At 43.0% G+C, this 21761-nt stretch overlaps 1 protein-coding gene across 2 annotated transcripts in view; it reads left to right on the forward strand.

The window, feature by feature from the left end:
* Nucleotides 1-21761, forward strand: part of PCP4 (Purkinje cell protein 4) — a 109492-nt gene that overhangs the window by 55584 nt on the left and 32147 nt on the right. For both annotated transcript variants that reach the window (XM_055570384.1, XM_055570383.1), the window contains one exon: nucleotides 17698-17749. In XM_055570384.1, the coding sequence (XP_055426359.1) occupies nucleotides 17698-17749 (52 nt within the window). The remainder of the gene's footprint in view (nucleotides 1-17697; nucleotides 17750-21761) is intronic.

The following is a 21761-nucleotide window of genomic DNA, read 5'->3' on the forward strand; positions in this document are numbered from 1 at the left end:
GTGTGTGTGTATATATATAAAATGAAATATTACTCAGCCAATAAAAGGAACAAATGTGGATCAGTTGAAGTGAGATGGATGAATGGGTGAAACCAATGCAACATTACAAAGCAATTCTCCTCCAACTAAAATTTAAAAAAACTATACTTCAATTAAAAAAAATAGGATGGGGGAGAGTGAGGAAGTTCTGAACAATCCTCAGTTGTGGGATTCTCACTCTTTCCCACACACAAATGATGATGTCGGTATCAATCCAGATATTAGTTATTGATAAAATCTGATTTCCTTCTTACTGATTTTAGATCCTAAAGTGATATAACTAGACATTCTGGAATTCTCTTCACCACGCATGGTTGTAAGTGTTGAGCACCTTACAACCCCAGAGGGGCCATCCGCACCACAGTTCGTGTCAATGGCAGTCCCGGGATTTGCACAGTGCACAGCCTGCGTGGCTGAACAAGGTGGCTCTGCCCTTCCTGGGGTGTGACCAGCTTGCTTAAAGACTCCTGACCTAGAGAAAGATGATCATTTCTATGGCCTTGCTTAGAATTCAGAGAATTAAAGGAGGCCCTATATTCATTTCATTCCAAATAGTCATTTAAAATAGGGAACTGAATACCCCTAGGCTAATTTTATTCAAAATCACAGAGCTTCTTAAGGAAAAGTCAGACTAGGTTTCACTTACACCTTTCCTATCCTATTAAATTGCTCATTTTCTGACATATCCTAGATATAGCCCAATTTCTTTTATACCTGTCCCAGTTCCATTTAGGACTTGGGCATGAAATACATTAAAAATAATATTGTCCTTTTTTTTCTTTTCCAGTCTTGAATTAAAAAAGAACAACCACAGAAATCTTGACAAAGTCATTCTTTCCTTCACTGGGGCTTCTACTTTGCTTGTAGAGATTCAACTTTCCACTCCAACCCCCTCAATCCTCCCACCCCAGTCTCACATGAAGTTGGTAAATGTCAGTATTGCTACTCTTGTGCAATATCGTGGAGGTCTCTGCCCACAAAGTTTTCTTCTGCATCACCTGACAGTTTCCCTGACTTAGAGTTTATACCAGTGGCCTTCATTCCTTGCCTTACCTCCCTGGCTCTGTTTGAATGTGTAAGACCATTCTGAACTCTCAATAAAAACTCTTAGAAAATGTTTGCTCAGGGAAAAGAGTCCCTTTCTATGGTCAAAACTACTGCACATACAGGCAATCCTTGGAGGTATTTCGGGTTCAGTTCCAGACCATCATGATAAAGCAAAAATCTCAATAAAGCAACTCACAGAAACATTTTTGTTTCCCAGTGCATATAGAAGTGATGTTTACACTGTACTGTGGTCTGTTAAGCGTGCAATAGCATTATGACTAGGAAAAATTGCGTGCCTTAATTTAAAAGTATTGGTAAAAAGATGGTAGCCATCACCTGAGCCTTCTGAGAGTTGCAATCATTTTGCCATACTCACACCAAAGATGACTGATCACAGATCACCATGACAATATAATAACAATAATAAAAAAGTTTAAACATTGTGAGGATTACCAAAATGTGACACAGAGACACAAAGTGAGCAAATGCTGTTGGAAAAAATGATGCCAATAGACTTGCTTTACACAAGATTGCCACCAACATTCCATCTGTAAAAAGTACGATATTAGCAAAGTATAATAAAACGAGGTATGACTGTAATCAGTAATCACTTATCTTGTCAAATTTCTTTCTGCCTTCTAGATTATAAACCTTTAAAAGACAGATATTGTGTCTTCTACACTCTTTCTTCTCTCCAGCACATACCATTCAACCACATTGATGAAGAATCCATTATACGCTAGACATTATGCTGGGTGAACAGACCCCACCCCTCAAAGAGTTTATAGGCTAGAGGGGGAGATAGGATCACATAAAGTTAACTGGATGAGAGGGGCCATACAGAGTAGAGGTCTACTCACTGTATAAACCAAGTGTCAGGGAAGCATTGGTTAGGTCATTGTGCTGGCCTGGGAAAGGGAAGAAGGACGTGATCAGGAAAACTTCCCAAGAGTCAGTGCTGACAAAAGCAGGGCTCAATACATATTGGTTGAATAACTATACCTAACTAAAAACAATACCTAACTAATGGTTCATCTTAAAAGTCATATATGTTAGAACCACATGTTTAGCAGTCATGAAGTCCAATGAATAGATACACATCTATTAGGATATTGTTCAGTTATCCGTAGGTATCCAAGGAGGATTATTTCCAGGACCACCCTGTCCATGGATGGTTACCAATCCAAAAATGCTCCTTATATAAAGTTCCTTAAATAAAATGGCATAATATTTTTATATAAGCTACACATGTCCTCCCATATACTTTAAATCATCTCTAGATTACTTATGACACCTAATACAATGTAAATGCCATGTCAATAGTTATAAATACAATATAAATGCTAAGTAAATAGTTGCTGGCATATAGCAAATTCAAGTTTTGCTTTTGGGAACTTTCTGGAATTTTTAAAAAATATTTAAAACCTGCGGTTGGATGAATCCCAGATTTGGAACTGTTGGATATGGAGGGCTGATAGTAGTTGATTTCTAACTCCTGCTTAGTGATATAAATTGCTTTAAACATGTTGGAATTTTCCCCATCCTTATCAATAACGAGTTAGGTTCTGTTGACTTATCGTATCTTCCTTTAAAAGTGTGAAGTGAAAATACATCTGTTCAGTAATTTAGAAGCAGATTACATGAGAACAGTCGATAAGATTTTTGCAATTGTGCCTATTGTGTGTTTTTTTTTTTTAAAGTTCTGTGTTCTAATTGTTAGAAATGCCCACGTGAATTTAGATATTCCTGTAATCTACCTTCCATGAGGGTATTCGAGTTTGTGCATGGCAGAATATCATTACACACTTTGTATCTGAGCTCCTGGTGACTTTTTTTTTTGGCCATGTGATGTGGCTTGTGGGGTCTTAGTTCCCTGACCAGAGATAGAACATGTGCTTCCTGTGGAGGAAGCATGGAGTTTTAACCATGGACCACCAGGGAAGTCCCACCTAGTAACTTTAACCATTATTATTTTCTAGTCTTTGGAGTTTGTTCGGGGCATGGCTCATGCCTGTATTTATAGCTCAGTTCTCACATATGCACAAATCTTGTCAAAATATCAAGATAATACGGTGGCACATTGCAAATATTATTTCTGGCAATGTTCTATACTTCAGAAAGCTATTTTACTTCTTCTTTGAGATATCCTCTTAAAATAGATAGGGCAATTTGTCAATTTGTATTTCCACCAAATCCTTCCTGTAAGTTCACTGTTATTTTTTCCATCTAGATTTAATCTTTCCCAGCTTCAAAGTGGATTTGGTTCATTTTGGGGGCACTATTTTGTGAATTTCCATGTCATCCTTTTTCTGCTGCATTCTTGCTGAGAACCAGATTTGGCTGATCTACATTTGAGAGCTCCCTCACAGTTGAATTTTGGCTGAAGATTTGGGATTCTCACTTGAAAAAAAAAATTAATGCAGTGTAAAGTACCTGTAGGATTATGAGCAGCCCCCCAAGGGGACCCCACTCTGCTTCTGTGTCCCTTCAGTGTTACGACAGGCAGACAGGACGAGAGCAGAGGGGTGGAGCAGATCGCTGTCAGAAATGAAAAAATTTAACGGTAACCCACTCCAGTAGTCTTGCCTGGAAAATCCCATGGACGGAGGAGCCTGATCGGCCGCAGTTCATGGGGTCGCTAAGAGTCAGACACGACTGAGCGACTTCACTTTTTACTTTCATGCATTGGAGAATGCATGAAATGGCAACCCACTCCAGTGTTCTTGCCTGGGAAATCCCAGGGATGGGGGAGCCTGGTGGGCTGCCGTCTATGGGGCGCAGAGTTGGACACGACTGAAGTGACTTAGCAGCAGCAGCAGCACTCCGGTATTCTTGCCTGGAGAATTCCATGGACAGAAGAGCTTGGCCGGCTACAGTCCATGGGGTCACAAAGAGCGGGACATGACTGTGTGACTAACACTTTCACTTTTAAAAACAAGCCACAGCCCTGTCATCGTTTGCTCGCATCCGCCTCTGCCATGAACCTCTTTCAAGGTGACCAAAGCTCAGAGTTGGGAGGTCCAGGTGAGCCTGAAATGGGGCGGTGGGGACAGGACCATTGACATAATTTGGGGGAGAGTGAAAAGCAGAAATGTGGTGTTTCATGTTGAACGTGGTGAAGAGTTTTGAGAGCATGACACCAAGTGTGGGCCCTGCTAAGGGAGGGACCCTGAGTGGGTTGTTGGGCCACAAGGCTAGCCCTGTAATGTGGGGGCAGGGAGGTGCGGGCATGGGGGCTGCCTGATTGCTTTTTAGCAAAAAAAAATCAAACCAAACCAAACTGAGAGACAGAGCGATGAAACATAATTCCATTAGTCCTTTGTCATGCCTGGAGTCTTTTACATATAATTTCTCTCCATCCAAGCAGAGCTTTAGGAATGGCCCATGCCTGACTGTGGAAGCAGGTGGCTTGAGGGTCTTAGCCAGGAATCAGATGGAGTTTTCAGACCAGCTCAGAAAAAGCCCACTCAAGGACACGCTTGAACAAGAAATCAATAATGCTGGCTGACCCCACAGGACCGTTCTGAGGATGGAGTCATAAAGCTGGTTCAAAACATTTGGAAAGCGTACATTTTTAAAAGACCATATAAATGCTAAGCTATGGAAAATTCCCCAATTACGATTCCAAATATCTTTACTGACTCTGATCAATACTCCGAGCTGCCCATTTTGTCCAGAGACTTTTCCTACACTTAAGCCCTCTGTCCTCACCCTTCTCTCCTTGCCTGTGTGATGTCAGGGGATATGGAGGGCAGATGTGTCAAGGGTCAATTAAAGGATGATGTTTGCACTTGGGAAGTAACAGCTCCCACCATAGTAGGATCCAGGGTTGGTCTGTGCAGGCATCAAACAGTTTGGCAGTATCGGTTTCCTTCATTTGTAACAGCCCCCTCCCTGGAAGGCAACCTTCAACTCAGTTACACCTGGGCTGGTTTTCCAGCAAATCAAGTTGTTCTGGATTTTTCAGGGATTTGAAAATAAAGTTTGCAGCAATATCAGATGTGAAGGAAGTGGAGGCGTTAGACTGAGTTGGTTGGTGCTGCTGGATGGTGGGGGTGGTGTTTTGTTTTAAGTGGAGAGTGAGCTAGAATTTTCAGCTTTCCAAAGGGCAACTGATCCAATGGTTTATATAGCTTTTTTTCTTTTAGTCATTTTATCTATTCATTCTGTATTGAAGCATAATTGATTTACAATGTTATATTAGTTTCAGGTATACAACAAAGTGATTCAATTATATATGTCTTTTTCAGATTCTTTTCCCTTATAGGTTATTACAAAATATAGATTTCGCTGTACTATACAGTCAGTTCTTACTGGTTATCTATTTTATATATAGTATAGATTTTCTACCATTTTCTGATCTCTCTCGATTCACTTTTTTGGGTTCATTCTCTATTTGTATTTTATATCTATGTGTATACACTCACAGACTTCCCTGGTGGCTCAGTGGTAAAGAATTTGCCTGTTATTGCAAGAGAAGTGGGATCAGGAAGATCCCCTGGAGGAGGAAATGGGAACCCACTCCAGTATTCTTGCCCAGAGAATCCCATAGACAGAGGAGCCTGGTGGGTTATAGTCCATAGGGTTGCAAAGAGTCAGACATGACTGAAGCTACTAAACAGCACCAGCAATATATACTCACACACGTATGTAAAAGGTTTATTATTTGTAATTATATTGTATACTCTATTTTTGCCTGATTCATAGATTTTCTTATTGTGCTGTGCTAAGTCTCTTCAGTCGTGTCTGACTGTTTGAGACCCTATGGACTATAGCCCACCAGGCTCCTCTGTCCATGGGATTCTCCAGGCAAGAGTACTGGAGTGGGTTGCCATGCCCTCCTCCAGGGAATCTTCCTGATCCAGGGATCAAACCTTCATCTCTAACGTCTCCTGCATTGGCAGGCAGGTTCTTTACCACAAGCACCACCTAAGAAGGCCCAGATTTCCTTACTATAGGTGTGCAAATATTTATCCAAACTCACTGAAGTGGGCTAGGATTCAGTTCACTTCTTCAGCCATGACAGCTGATTTAGGACAAAGCCTTGCCCTGTCTTCCCAAAGTACACAACCTCAGACTTGCACCATATTCTGAAGCTATTTAGGTTTTAGTTGATTTGGGGAAGAAAAAGAAAAAAAAACCTGGCTGCTTCTTTATTACCAGAAAAGAAAGACTAGCTCTTAAAGCCTGGAACAGCCCCTCCCGGAGGGGCACGCAGAGTAGCGGATAGGGCGGAATCAGCATCAGCTTTCTCACAAGTCAATGCATGGAGACTAAGCTTTGCCTTTCTTACTGAGTGTCCAGGCAAGAGTCTGTGAAGTTAATTAAACACATAAAATAAGTCAGGACACCCAGACGGAGTGAATTATGGAGAGAGAGAGCTGTCTGAAGGGTCCCGGAGCTCCATTCTAGTATCCTACACATCTGTGAGGTTTCCCAAGGCAGCTGAGGCAGGTTGAGCCAACCTACATGTCCTTTTATTCAACCTCAGGCTCAGGGAGAGTCTGCTGATCAAGTAAGAGGCACACACGTAAAGGGGTCACTAGGTCCTTCCAGCTTCCGTCCACCTTCCTTCTTTGATCATATCTACTCGATTCTTGCATCTTCTCTTTCTAGAAAAAAATAAAAGCAGTGATTTATACCAAGCACACAAACACACGTGCAGCAGAAGCAGAGGAAAATTCAACAGAAATTCATAACCTAACAACTAGCAGATGAAGGCTGCATACTTTATGAAAAAAAAAAAGATCATAAATACCAATATTCTGTCTTTGGATTCTCACATAGACATGTGAAGTACATGCTTAATTTAATCATATTTATTTGACTTCTCCATGAAGAATAAACTGAGCAGGTGCAGAAGAAGCCGAGGGAATCCCCTTTTCAGGGTTTGTCTGACTCTGACTGCACACGAGGGCTGGGCTTCCTCCTTCCTCAAGCTTTGCCGAGCTCCTTGGGCCACTGTTAATGTACAGCAAGAAAAATACGAGGACAGAGTCCATTGTCTTTCCAAGCCTCTTTTGCATTACTTTGCAGGCTGACTTTTTCAGGTATCTCCTCCAGGCAGTGTGAATGTTTTAATCTCATTGAATTCTCACAACTTGATGATATGGGTGTATTGTTATCTTCGGTTTATAGAAGCAGAAACAGGCTCAGAGATGTCATGTGTCATGCACAGGGTCACACAGCTGCTAAGTGAAAGGACTAGAGAGCCTGGCCAGCCTGATAACAGGACACTCTTTTCTTTCTTTTTTAAAAATCAATTTTATTAAGGTATATTTTATATACAGTAAAAATTATCCTTTTTAGTTGTATAGTTGATGAGCCTTGACATGTTTATAATCTTATAATTGAGGTTTGCTGCTGCTGCTGCTGCTAAGTCGCTTCAGTCGTGTCCGACTCTGTGTGACCCCATAGACGGCAGCCCACCAGGCTTCCCCATCCCTGGGTTTCTCCAGGCAAGAACACTGGAGTGGGTTGCCATTTCCTTCTCCAATGCATGAAAGTGAAAAGGGAAAGTGAAGTTGCTCAGTCGTGTCCGACTCTTCGCGGGTGATAGGATAGTTAACACAGATTAACTCCGAACAGTTGGGTTATAAGTGTTTTGCTTTCCTCCTCGTGTATTTATTTTCTAAGATTTTCATTATGGCCCTAACTCACTTTTATAAATAGAAAATAGTATTACTGAAAAAGAAAATGGGTGTGGAGAAAGTTTTTAAGGGTAGAAAAATACTCATTTAAAATATATAGCTATAGGATAACGTATAAAGTGAATTTCAATAAGACAAACCACGAATCCCTAAAAATGAGGGATAAATGGCCTGCCTCACCACAGCCATGCTAATTGCTTCTATTAACATAAAGGTCAGGATAAAAATGCTCCGAGCTGAATGTAGTCAGAAGGTAGAAGAATTAGGAAGAATTATAAAGGTTAATGCCTTTGTCATGAAGATCCCATCATTTTCTTTTTAACCAACTTTTTGACTTTCTTTGAAATCCTTCCAGTGAAAGTCCTCTTCTGACCTTTAGGGATTAAATTGGTGGATTTTTAAAATGTTCAGTGTTTGTAGTATTACCAGGAGAATCATAGATGATTTTAAAATGATCAGTGCTAAGAAGTTACATCAATTCTGTTCTGATCATACAGTGTTGGCAGAAAAGTCTCTTCTGCTCTTCAGACAAATTCGGGGCCTTTGCTTTAGAGGAGGCCTTTCATGGTGTGCCTTTCATGTCGCTGAGAAACCACGGATTTCATGATGGCGGTGGCATGGAGCACACATCAGCTGCCTGTGCTGGCCAACCCAGCTGCTAATCTTACTTCATTGTGTGATCACCATGGTTCCCCAGCGCTGTCCATTTAAAATCTGGTATTTCATCTAAAAGACTCACAATCTTTCATGAATAAAAATTAAACATAACACCATAGAAAAACGCCTTAATACAATACCATAGAAACACTCTGTTTCATTCTTTATAAACATGGTCCTCAAAAGACAGCTTCAAAGGATGGATTGAGAACTCTGGGGCCCTTTCTCCATTTTGCCCTCTCTCCTGTGTGCAGGAAATGGCAACCCACTCCAGTATTCTGCCTGGAGAATCCCAGGGACGGGGGAGCCTGGTGGGCTGCTGTCTATGGGGTCGCACAGAATCGGACATGACTGAAGTGACTTAGCAGCTGTGTGCAGGATATTGATTCTGCAAAGAATATTGCAATTATCTGAGCCTTCATGTTCCCTGAGAGTCTTCTAGCTCCAAAACACACAGATTGGCATTTTCCCCTTATTTATGACCCATTTGAAGATCCGCTTGTCACGATGCTAGCCTTTAAGGGGCGCCAGAATCCCTGAGCCATCAGCAATCTGAATATCAGGATGCAGCCTCACAAAAGGAAGACAGAGTCAGGAAGGAAAAACAACTTCAGAGCAAAGTCATCACCAGGGGATAGACTGTGTGAAGGAGCACTTGCTGACAAGAGCTTCTAAGCAACTCCGGGGGTGGGGTGGATGTTTCTTTCATTCTTTTGCCAAATTTCTGTAACTTCTTGGTGGTTGTTGTTCAGTCCTTCAGTCGTGTCCGACCGTTGGAGACCCCATGGACTGCAGCACATCAGGCTTCCCTGTCCTTCACCATCTCCCAGAGTTTGCTCAAGCTCATGTCCATTGAGTTGGTGATGCCATCCAACCATCTCATTATCTGTTGCCCGCTTCTCCTCCTACCCTCAATCTTTCCCAGCATCAGGGTCTTATCCAATGAGTTGCCTCTTTTCATCAGATGGTCAAATACTGGAGCTTCAGACAAAATCCAACAGAGGTCAGACATTGGGGACAGAGAGGAAAATGTTAAAAAATGCCTCGAAACACATACTTTCCTTCCCCTTGAGACAGCGATGCCATCCACTTGATAATGCCAAATAATGTCTCTTTTGGAAAATGCTGCCACAGATGGGTGGATGGGAGAGTGGACTTGCTGCATGGCAGGTCCTCACATGTGACTGCTGCTGCCGCCAAGTCGCTTCAGTCGTGTCCGACTCTGTGCGACCCCATAGACGGCAGCCCACCAGGCTCCCCCGTCCCTGGGATTCTCCAGGCAAAACACTGGAGTGGGTTGCCATTTCCTTCTCCAATGCATGAAAGTGAAAAGGGAAAGTGAAGTTGCTCAGTCGTGTCTGACTCTTAGCGACCCCATGGACTGCAGCCCACGAGGCTCCTCCGCCCATGGGATTTTCCAGGCAAGAGTACTGGAGTGGGGTGCCATTGCCTTCTCCGTTACATGTGACAGCAGGAGCCAAAGGTCACCGTCTTTCCTTCTCAGGAGGGAACTTGGTAAGGAGTTTCCCCAGCTCTGCCCAGCTTGTGGGGTCACTGTGACTCATTCCCTTCCCTCAAAATGTGGAACTGTCCTTGACCCCCTACTCACTCCAATGTGAGCTGGGGGACCCTAACCCATGGCCCTGAACTTGGTCATCTTGGGTCTTATGTTACCCACCATCTGAGCTGATTGGTTTAGTCTCTCTCCCTCCAGGCTGTGACCAACCAAAGTCAGAGCATATCCCCCTTCTCCTGGGGACCCTCAGGGCCTGGCCCAGTGCCTGGCCCAAGGAAAGAGGAGTAAATTGTGAGTCCAGGAGCCAGTCACCCCCTGGGTTGCTCACAGCCTCTGTCTGACACTGAATCCATGACTTCACTGCTAATGGTTTTGCACAGTGGTGAATATACCCTTTTTTTTTTTTTTAATAAATAATGTTTTATTAGAACACAGCTAGTGTTTGCATATTGTCTATGGCTACTTTCACATTACAACTGCAGACTTGAGTAGTTGCAACAGAGACCACTTGGCCTGTGACCCTAAAATATTTACTCTCCAGCCCTTTAACAAAATTTCAGCTGGCTCTTTCTTTAGAAAGTGATTTTTAGAGCAATTAGGAAGTGTTAATTTAGCGTCCTTTGGAACCTCCATGGAGTTTCTTATTTTCTTATTGTGGATGTGAGTTTCTGTGTAGTACCATCTTCCTTCTGCATGAAAATCTTTTATTTCTTAACTTGGGCAAGACCAAAGTCCTCTAATGGGAATTTTCCTAATCCAGCAGCACTGACAGGCTGACCCCAGGGCTGTGAGGAGCTCATTCACATCCTCTCCTGCCCTGATGGCTTGATAAGGAGGATGAGAAGAAATGCCTCTGGAAGCCAAAGACTTGTATGGGCTCTTCTGTCTTTTCCCCCAGTGGATCTGGTGCCATGAGGGTGGTCTTTTCTCCAGTGTTGCCAAAGCAAATTCATGCATGGAGCTCTTTCCAGAATTTTGTGGCACAATGGGTGCGTTGCTTGGGGAGATGGAAGAAGAAGGGATGGAGAGCTGGGGGACTCTGGGAACCCTGGGGACCCTGGGGATGCCCTGGGACCCTTACTGCTGCAGAAGGCAATTTGTTCCCCAACCCTAAGGGGCCTTTGAAATTAGTCACCCTCTATTTGAGTCTTTTGTTGTTGTTCAGTCGCTCAGTTGTGTCTGACTCTTTGTGACCCCATGGACTACAGCACGCCAAGCTTCCCTGTCCTTCACCATCTCCCAGAGTTTGCTCAAACTCATGTCTATTGAGTGGGTGATGCCATCCAACCATCTCATTCTCTGTCATCCCCTTCTCCTTCTGCCTTCAATCTTTCCCATCATCAGGGTCTTTTCTGATGAGTTGGCTCTTCACTTCAGGTGGCCAAAGTATTGCAGCCGTATCTCATCAAATTAAGGAACAAGCCAAGTTCTTGAAGACAGGTTTATCCACTTAGTGGGTGCAGATTCAGAAAATATTCTTGAACTGTCATTTGTGTCCCTCTGGATTTCATTTCACATTTCATTCTCTCCAACCTTCTGAAATGAAAAGCAAATGTCTTCATAGGAACTTGTGTTTTATCCTAAGGATGGAAACAATAGCTACTGGCTGAATGGATTTTCCAAGCGGACATAATCTCTCCAGGGCTCTGGGTCTGCTTTAATGAGGAAGCAGGTTTTAGCGATTCTGGGTCTTATACAATATATGATTGGCATGACCGATTTTATGGGTATCGACAGCAAAATATGAAAGGCGAGATGCTCCTCTGCAGTATTCTAGAAACCGTACAATAAAAACTTGAAAAATGACAGCATGAATCATAACCCACAGTCTTGGCCCTTGAGAGAGCTGCAGAAGAAAGGTTTCAAAGACTGTTAGAATAATTGTATAAACCCATGAAATTACCCAACTCCCTGAGTCATTTATTTGCTTTAAGGAAACATGGCCAGCACCTGGGAGAGCCACACAAGAGTGTGGCAAAAGGAAATGTCAGTGGTTCCAATCTGTTTCTTCTTGTGGGTAATGCAAAATGTGGGTATTTTGTTTATCATGACTTTTTGCAGTATTTTTGATTTTCTAAAATATTGCATTAATATTTGCCTTTTTTCCAGTTTTCTTGAAGTATGTTGTTTAGTCACTAAGTCATGTCCGACCCTTTGTGACCCCATGGACTATAGCCTGCCAGGCTCCTCTGTCCACAGGATTCTCCAGGCAAGGATACTGGAGTGAGTTGCCATTTCCTTCTCTAGGTGATCTTCTAGACCCAGCAATCAAACCCACGTCTCCTGCACTGGCAGGCAGATACATTACCACTGATTACCTGGGAAGCCCTTTTTTATGTATACTTGGCAAATAAAATTGTAACACGATTAAAGTGTACAACTGGAAAATTTGACATATCTGTACACTGTGAAAGGAGTCCCATTATGGGTTTAATTTCAACATCCATCACCTAAAATTTTTATCTTTTCTTTTTTTTTTTTTTGGTGAGAGCCCTTAAGTTTCATTCTCTTAGCAAATTTCAATTTTACAGTGGAGTGTTATTAACCATAGTCACCATGTAACACATTTGATCCTCTAACCTTGCTCATAACTAAGTTCGCTCCCTTTTACCAGCTTCTCCCCTTTCCCCAACCCCAGCTCCTGGCAGCCACCGTTTCACTCTCTGCTCCTATGACCTTGACTTTTTTTTCTTCTTCAGATTCCATGCAAACATGATCCCAGGCAGCATTTGTTCTGATTAACGAGTTTCTTGATGCTGTCTTAAATTCTGGGCCCAAGGCGGGTAAACACTTCATTCTTCTTAGCCAGTGACTTGATAATTACTCCAAGAACACAAAAGTTTTGTGATAGATCTCATAAGGAAGAACAGGGGACGTGGGGGCTTGTGATGGTCATGCAGTAGGATTGGGCTTCAGTCTGTTGGTGATGGGTAGGATGACAACACACTTTCTCTTCCAACCAACACTGTTGAGATGGGTCTTACTGATGTGGGCATGGCGCCTGTTGTTCAAGTCACTAAATCGTGTCTGACTCTTTGAAGCCCCATGGACTGCAGCACACCAGGCTTCCCTGTTCTTCACTATCTCCTGGAGCTTTCTCAGATTCATGTCCATTGAATTGGTGATGCTTTCTAACCATCTCATCCTCTGTCACCCCCTTTTCCTCCTGCCCTCAATCTTTCCCAGTGTCAGAGTCTTTTCCAATGAGTCCTGGCCCCTAGATGTAGCAAAAAGTGACTGCACACACTTTGAGCTCAAAATACAGGAAGAAGTGGTGCCAAAGCTTGTTATTTACCAGAAAATTGGAGTGGCTCGTTCCACTAGTGAAGTTTCTAATATCAAAGGACTGTCCGTGAGCTTGCAACTTGGTTGAAAAGACCCACCAGCCAAGTTGGTGTGCTGTCAGACACCTCTCCTGTGTCACTTCGGGTCCCATCAGGGAGGGCCCTGAGGGTGGGCAGCCAGCGTGGACTCCGCAGGCTTCAGGCAGGCTGAAGTGACAGTACGTTACCTCCTGCCCATGCCGGGTGTCTCCATCTCCTTCCCAGGGGTGTCCTCCTTGTCCTTGGGCAGACACCATGTTGGAGACATGGCCCAGACTAGAAGTGCTGGGATTTAAGCTCCATGGTGCATGTCTTGGGCCAGTGATATGGAAGCTGATGGATCTTGGGAGTCTGTCCTCGTACAGAGTTCAAGCATCACTGGAGGGCACAGTCTTGGGGTCTGGGTGCCCCTGGCAGTGCCTACCAGATGCCATTTCCTTGCATGGCTGTCTGGGCCCCACTGCCCATCCTCTCCACTCATTCCTGGAACCTCCCTCCCCAATTAAGTTGTAGCACAAACAGCTCTTGCCTTGCACTGTTCTTTCTGGGAAGCCAAGCTAAGACATGTTCCTTGTCATTTCCCCGTAGCCCTTGGTGTCAGGGGACTGACAGGGAAAATCACTTTAAGAATCATACTTTTGAAAACCAGTTCTGCCTTTTTATGAGTACTTAGTATTGTGTTGGATTGAAAGAAGAAGCTATATATGCTTATTCTTCATTTAGGCTCCTTTTAAAAAATTCATTTGTTTTTAATTGGAGGATAATTACACTATAATGTTGTGTTGGCTTCTTCCATACATCAACATGAATCCGCCAGAGGCATACATATGTCCCCTCCTCTTGAACCTCCCACCTCGCACCCCATCCCACCCCTTGATGTTGTCAAAGAGCACGGCGTTGAGCTCCCTGTGTCATATAGCAAATTCCCACTGGCTATCTGTTTGGCATATAGCAACGTATATGTTTCGGTGCTACTCTCTCAATTTGTCCCACCCTCTCCTTCCCCCACTGTGTCTTCAAGTCTGTTCTCTACTTGATTGGGATTTATCAAACTCTGAAATGCTATCCTTGTATTAGTTAACATCACTGAGGAAGGAAACCTCCCTCCCAAGACCCGTGGGAGTTGCTGGGCGAGGATTTAAGGACTGAGGACCCAGAGAACACCTCTCCTGGCCAGGGTTCTGCCTTGTTGGCTCACATCCCCTTCCCTCATGGCTGCTCCACAGACCCCCCCAGCATCCTCAAGCCTTCTGCTTGTGCTGCAGAAGGAGGCTCCAATGCTGTCATATTAACATTTTTGGCTGTGTCCTTAGACAGGGCTCTTATACCTCCTGAGAAATTCTGCAGAGACCATCAGTTTGTGTGTGCTCAGTGGTGTCCGATTCTCTGCGACCCCTGGACTGTATGTAGCCCCCTAGAAAATTCCCCTGTCAATGGAATTTTCCAGGTGAGAATCCTGGAGTGTGTTGCCATGCCCTCCTCCAGGGGATCTTCCCGACCCAGGGATTGAACCTGGGTCTTTTGTGTATCCCGCATTGGCAGGAGAATTCTTTACCACTAGAGCCATCAGGGAAGCCCACACTTCCTGTTGGTGATAAAAGCAGGGTGTTGGATGGTGATGCATTTTCTCTTAAGCTATTTTTCTCTGTGGTGCTGTCTGCCCTCCACGTAGCAATCTCCCCACTTGCTGGTGTGTTGGGTGAAGGTGGGGTGGGCTCAGAAGGATACTAGGGGATGTGCAGGCTCAGTGGTTCAAAGGTCAACTAAGGAGCCAGAGCCTCTGGGTTTGAGCTCAGGCTCCGCCACTTCTCAGCTGTGTGACCTTGAGCAAGTTCCTCTGTGTCTGGGGGTACAGTGTGCAGAATGATGCTGATGAGGACCATGGTGGTATCTACCTGGCTAAGGATGCTGTCATAATTCCCTGAGCCCATAATGCCCAGGACCACTTGGAGCATGTCTGGCCTCGGCACCCTAAGCCCCAGCTTGACTCAGGCCCCCTCCAGATACTTGGTTCAGGGGAGTTTCAGCTTCTTCCCTAGGGATAAAACAATTACAAGTGATGACCCTGGAGACCCCTGGAACAGGAACAAGAGCCCTCTTGACTGCTCCCCTCACTGTTCTCAGCCTTGCCTTAAAAATGTTGCCAGGTCTGAAAGAATTCTGAAACAAGATGTTCTGGATGACTAGTTCTTTTTTGTAAGGATCATTTTCTGATGCGAGACACAAGCTCCTTATGACATCTATCAGCTTCATTTTGGCTCCATTGAATAAGACCTGACACAAAACTCCTATCTTATAAATTCTTAGAAAATGAACCCCTTTTCTTCCCCAGTGCACGTTTCATTTTGGTTTCCTTCAGGTTTCATAGAGGTGATCTTTTATGCAATGAAGTACTCAGGACATTTGAAAGGTCTCAGTGTTTAAGGCATTTAAAGATAAAGGAGCTGGATGTGCACCTATTTTGCACTTGTATGCCATTGAATTTGCTTTATTCAGCTCTAAAACCCTGTCCTTTTATTCTGTGGAATTTGCCATGTCTTCTGAGTCTTCTATGAACTATGTGGGGAAGGATGGAGAGTTTAAACCTTGGAGCGGTTCAACCCCTAACTGGCTGCTGTGTCACTTTTGATCCTTCACAATGGTGATCAGATTTCCATCCTGTGCAGCTAATTTACCAGCTTTCTGTTTTAAAAAAAATGAAACTGAGTAAACACAGGCAAGAATAAAGTGGCATTTTCACTTACAAATCTACTGTATTTAAGAAATGTGTAATTTGGTTTAAATCAAGATGATGATGTGTTACAAGCTGAGTGCTTTAGATAAAGATGCTATGATACAGGGAATGAACGGAAGAAATTTATTGAAGATCAATGGATGTTTGGCCAGTACTGCAACCTTCTTTCATGGGAACACGGGCAGGTCTGGATTCTGAGAAAATGTTTAAAATTAAATAAGAAGAAGGAACCCACATTTATCCAGGCTTTCCTTCCACTTTCTGCCAGAGAGAGGTGGTTTTTCTTCTTGGAGTGAAGCAGAGTACTCTCCTGACCTGGGTGGGCATTTGCACTTCTCATTGACTGAGATAGAGTCTGTGTGTACATGGTGTGTGTGTGTGTGTGTGTGTGTGTGGCATGTGTGTGGTGGGATTTGTAATAAATGGAAGGCTTGACTTTTCCTCTCTCTTGAGTTATCATCTGCACCAGGGAGTAAGTGTACACAGGGATGATTACATTTGTTCACATAAGTCTCTATCATTCATTTGCCATATTTATTTACACTAATCAGAACATGCAAGCAAGATCTTTCCAGATGATCCAGCTTCTATTAATCAAGGGTTGGCCAAGGACCTGGGAATTTCTCATGACAACATTGGACAATAGTAGGAACTAATAATTTTTTTAAATATTGCTTTAGGTTGAAGGCTTGGACTCAAATATAAATTTTAAGTTCATTCTGATCCTTGATGGGAGTCACCTATATCAATTTTCTCCTTGGTCAGTGCCTTGCTTCTCTTTCCAGGATCCCATCAAAGAGTTACATAATGATGACTATTTCTACAAGGTACTAACCTTGGCAGGAAGTCCAGTCTCCAGCCTTGACTGCACCACCAATTAGCTTCGTGAACTTGGACAAATCAGCTCCCTGCCTGGCCTCTTTTTCTGCACCTGAAAGCTAGAGACTTTACAATCACTTTATTTTTCTCAACTTAAAGCATCTTTTCCGATGATGATCAGAAAACTGGACTGACAAAATACTTCTCTCTCCATGGACTAGAACAATTCTGAACAGCATGTTATTTAAAAGTAGTCGCTGGATAAGCTTTGAGGAAACATGCTTATATTGCCTGCATAGGCGATACATTGCACGTAGCTCCCCAGGCCACATATCCAGAGAATCTTGCCCAAAGATTCAAGACTAACCATAAAACATTCCTTTTGGTCAACCTAATAAATTGAAAATACACAAGATAGGCATAAACATGGACAGAAAAGTAATCTAACAATAGAAGAGATTCTGGTCATTGACATGGGACTTTTTAAAATCGATTACCATATATTTGAAGATGAGACATTGAACATAGTGATTGGAATACAAATGTGGCCGGGTAATCATGACAAAAGTGATAGCTCTGATCTTGTCGCAGTTGGTGCAAACTCTTTGCTGCTTCCCTCGTGTTTCTGTTGATGCTATGTTCCATCAACAGTCTCCTGTCTGCTATCCCTTGTGACTAGTGAACTGAATTCATAGAGCAGTGGATCTGGTCCAGGGAGGCAGTCTGTGACATTTCAAAACACACTGTCTTGGACTGATCTTTTCTTGGTCTCACAAACATCATGCCTCAACCATCTTGAGCTGAAGTGACATAGAACTTGATATGATGCAAAAAGTACTGGAAACAATGAAAGAGACAAAAATAACCCTGAAAGTGACTGATGACAATTTCTTTCTTTTTTAATGCCTTTAGCGACAAGGAGCTGGGACAACCAATGGAAAAGACAAGCCGTCTGGTGAAAATGGTAAGACCCCATGAATAGTCTAACTACTTACTTATTTCCTGTCTGTAGCTTTGGGCACGTGGCAGGTGTGGATCATAACTTTCAGCCATATCAGCCACTATTTATGCCTGCACTTTGGTGTAGAGTAGATTTTAGCAATTGAAAGTGGGCACCATGGTCTGGTTAAAAAAAAAACAAAACAAAACTGAGCTAAATGCAGTGGATAAGATCAGTTTCCTTCCCAAAGGAGGACACCCATTCTGGGCAACATGATAATTACGATGCAAATATAGTTCTCTGCTTTCTTCATTAGGGGTGGTGAGAATCACCCGAGTTGTTGTGAGGATAAAATGAGATCAAATGAGAGAAGTGCTTTGAAAACTGTGAAGTGCTCAACTTCACAGGAAAGGAGGTTTAAAACTCGTTTCGCTCTCCCTCGTACATAGAGCAGGGTGCTGGTTGGGGGAGGTCCTGGATCAGTGTCACTGCACGGATTCACAGAAGATAAAAGTAATAGCAGAGACCAGAGCATTTACATTCTCCATTCCAGTCTCCACCTCAGCCTTAAATTGTAGGAAGGATCATTAAATTTTATCGTTGAAACAGAATGGCAGTGGAGGAGCTGGGATGTGGCCGGGAAAGGGAAGAGCATGGACTCTGAAGGCGACAGAGCTGGAAAGAAGCCCAGCTCCCCACCTTTAGTAGTTGTAATGGAGGATGACTGGTCACCAGAATAAAAACCCAGTAAGCACCCAGGGTTGGGGTTGTGGTTCTGGTGAGGGTGAGTTCTGGGTGTTCCTGTGTGTGTGCTCAGTCACTCAGTTGTGTCTGACTCTTTGTGACCCCATGGACTATAGCCCACCAGGCTCCTCTGGTGGAGGAATCCATGGGATTCTCCAGGTAAGAATACTGGAGTGAGTTGCCATTCCCTTCTCCAGGGGATCTTCCCTGACCCTGGGTGTTCCAACTTTTTGTTTATTACAAAATGAACTCACCTGTCATGGAAAACTACTCCTTGCTTCCTGCTGGATGGAATTTAAGCTGATGCTGCTTATCCAGTTGTAGATAATGTCAATCTCAGATCCCGGCTGTAAAAACTCCTTAGGGCCCTGAAAACTACTTAGGAACCTCCGTTTTGAATCTGAATGGGGCCTGAGCAAGTCTAAAGTTCTAGAATGTTTCTTGGTGGGTCACTCATCTGTGGCTGCTGACTCACTCACCTGTTTTGGGCCTTTGTCCTGGAGAGGGACTGTGTGGTGGTGACCCCTGGGGTGAAAAGTTCATTGTAGTAATAAAAAGAGGGACTGGTACCCAAGAATGTCTTGATCAGACCTGGGGACTTAGGGAGGGTGGGGGAAGAAATGCGCTCTTTCACAAGCCTTTTCTGATGCCTACGGCTTTTCCCATTTTCTCTGTGTGGGTATGGGTTGGTGTGTTTATTAGCAAGAAGTTCAGAGAGCAGAGAGGAGCAAAATAAGAGTTGCTCAAACAGAGAAGGATGGACACAGGAGTTTCTTGATTTTCTGGGTTCGTAGATTCATGTCCATCTTGTCAATGGAGTTAACATCCATGGAACCTGCCAACCTTGGTATCATGGGATTTAGGGTCAAAAGTCTTCTCAGAGATGCCCTCATGAAGCAGTTCTCAACCTTTTGGCTCTCACAACTTCTTTCCATTCTTAAAAATTCTCAAAGACCCCAAAGAACTTCTGATTTGTTGGCTATATCTATTGATGAGTCTCATATTAGAAATTAAAATAGAGAAATTGTTAAAGGGTTTATTTGTTTGTTCATTAAAAACAAAGTGACAAACCTATGTTAACATAGATAACATTTTAAAAATAAAAAGTAATAATATTTTCCAAGACAGAAAAAAATACTTTTGCAAGCCAGTGGAAGAGTTCTGTATTTTTGCAAATAGCTGTAATGTCTGGCTGCCTAGAAGACAGCTGCTTCTACATTCAGTCTGTTGTAATATGTGTTGTGTAGCCTCTAGAAAATTCCACTGTGTACTTATGAGAGGACAATATTTTAAAAAGCAAATAATACCTTGTTGTTGTTTGGTGGTACTAGTGGTAAAGAACCTGCTTGCCAGTGCTGGAGACACGAGATGTGGGTTCGTTCCCTGGGTTGGGAAGATCCCCTGTAGAAGGAAAAGGCAACCCTCTCCAGTTTCCTGCCTGGAGAATCCTATGGATAGAAAAGCCTGGTGGGTTACAGTTCATAGGGTGGCAAAGAGTCAGACACAAACAGAGCAACTTCGCATGCACACATGTCATTGTTGTTCAGTCCCTCAGTCATGTCTGAATCCTTGTGACCCCATGGACTGCAGCATGCCAGCCTTCCCTGTCCTCTACTATCTTTTGGAGTTTGCTCAAATTCATGTTCATTGAGGCAGTGATGCTATTTAACCATTTCATCCTCTGCTGCCCTTTTATTTTACCTTCAATCTTTCCCAGCATCAGGGTCTTTTCCAGTGAGTCAGCTGTTCATATCAGGTGGCCAAAGGATTGGAGCTTCAGCATCAGCCCTTCCAATGAATATTCAGGGTTGCTTTCCTTTAGGATTGACTGGTCTGATCTCCTTTCTGTCCCAGGGACTCTCAAGAGTTTTCTCCAGCACCATAATTTGAAAGTATTAGATAATATAGTACCTTAGTACCATAAAAATAATTTTGATTTTTTGGGCTCCCTTTAAGGAAGGAAGTCCCCTCAGGGTGACCAGTCCGCTCTTTGAGAATTGCTGCTTTAGGTAACTCATGGCTCATGTGGGAGGAGCCTGAAGTCTGGGGTCTGGCAGAGTGGAGGTCAAGGCAGGACTAGGTCCCTTGTGCTCAACAGCTTTGCAGCCTGGCTTTCCCTTGGCATCCACAGGTCCTTCAAAGCAAGTCTATATGCTCAGTGTTTTGTGCCAGAGGGGGTTATCAGTTGTTACAGAAGACACTGCTTTCTCGTATTATAAAGCATGAAATTCATTTCCAATAAATAATGATTCACTCTAGTGAAAAATGCATATGACTTTTCTGGAAGTCTAAAAAAAAATTCAAGGTGCTACAAATAAAGTGTTTCTTTATATAATTCTAAATATTAGAAGCTATTCATTTGATAAAGACTATTTGATGGTTAAAGATTATTTGATAGTTAAAGACTTATGGCTCTGTATACATTCAAATTGTTATTAACATGTTCTATCTTAATTTCAGATATAACTGCTCATGTGTGATATACATACATGGTATTTCATTAAAAATTTTTTTTCATTAAAATATTAAATTTGGGGTTAAGTTTTCTAGAAGTGGTCTAAATGTTTTCCTAAAAATCTAAGCTGCCTAATTCCTTATTCTTAAATATTCAATATGAGAAGATCATCTTGGAATTTCTGTTTTAACCTAATATTACATCCCATTGAAATTCATTTCACTTTATTCTGTCATCATGGGTATCTCAAGAGATCTTTTATCTTAATATATATTTCCTATTAATACAAATGAAGCTGTCTACATGTTTTGAAGAAACAGGGACACATGAGAGTAGAAATACGAAGCACAGACTATCAAAATGTTATAAGATCGGAATAGTAGTCAATTAATTGTAAAATGAGCATCCCAAAATGTCATTAGTTGACTACATTTGAATATTACACATTTACTTGAGGTCTCCATTTAGCACAAGGCAATGAAGACTATAGGGGGTTCTCTGGTGGCTCAGTTGATAAAGAATCTGCCTGCAATACAGGAGACTGCCTGCAATGAAGGAGACACGGGTTCGATCCTCAGGTTGGGAAGATCCCCTGGAGAAGGAAATGGCAACTCACTCCTGGATTCTGGCCTGGGAAATCCCTTGGACAGAGGAGCCTGGCAGGCCACAGTCCATGGCGTCACAAGACTTGGACATGACTTAGCAACTAAACCACCACCACCAATGAAGACTATAGGGCTATGGGCTTCCCAGATGGTGCTAATGGCAAAGAATCTGCCTGCCAGTGTGGAAGACATAAGGGACATGAGTTTGATCCCTGGATTGAAAAGGTCTCTG

Source organism: Bubalus kerabau, chromosome 2 (assembly GCF_029407905.1).
Source record: "Bubalus kerabau isolate K-KA32 ecotype Philippines breed swamp buffalo chromosome 2, PCC_UOA_SB_1v2, whole genome shotgun sequence".
NCBI lineage: Eukaryota > Metazoa > Chordata > Mammalia > Artiodactyla > Bovidae > Bubalus > Bubalus kerabau.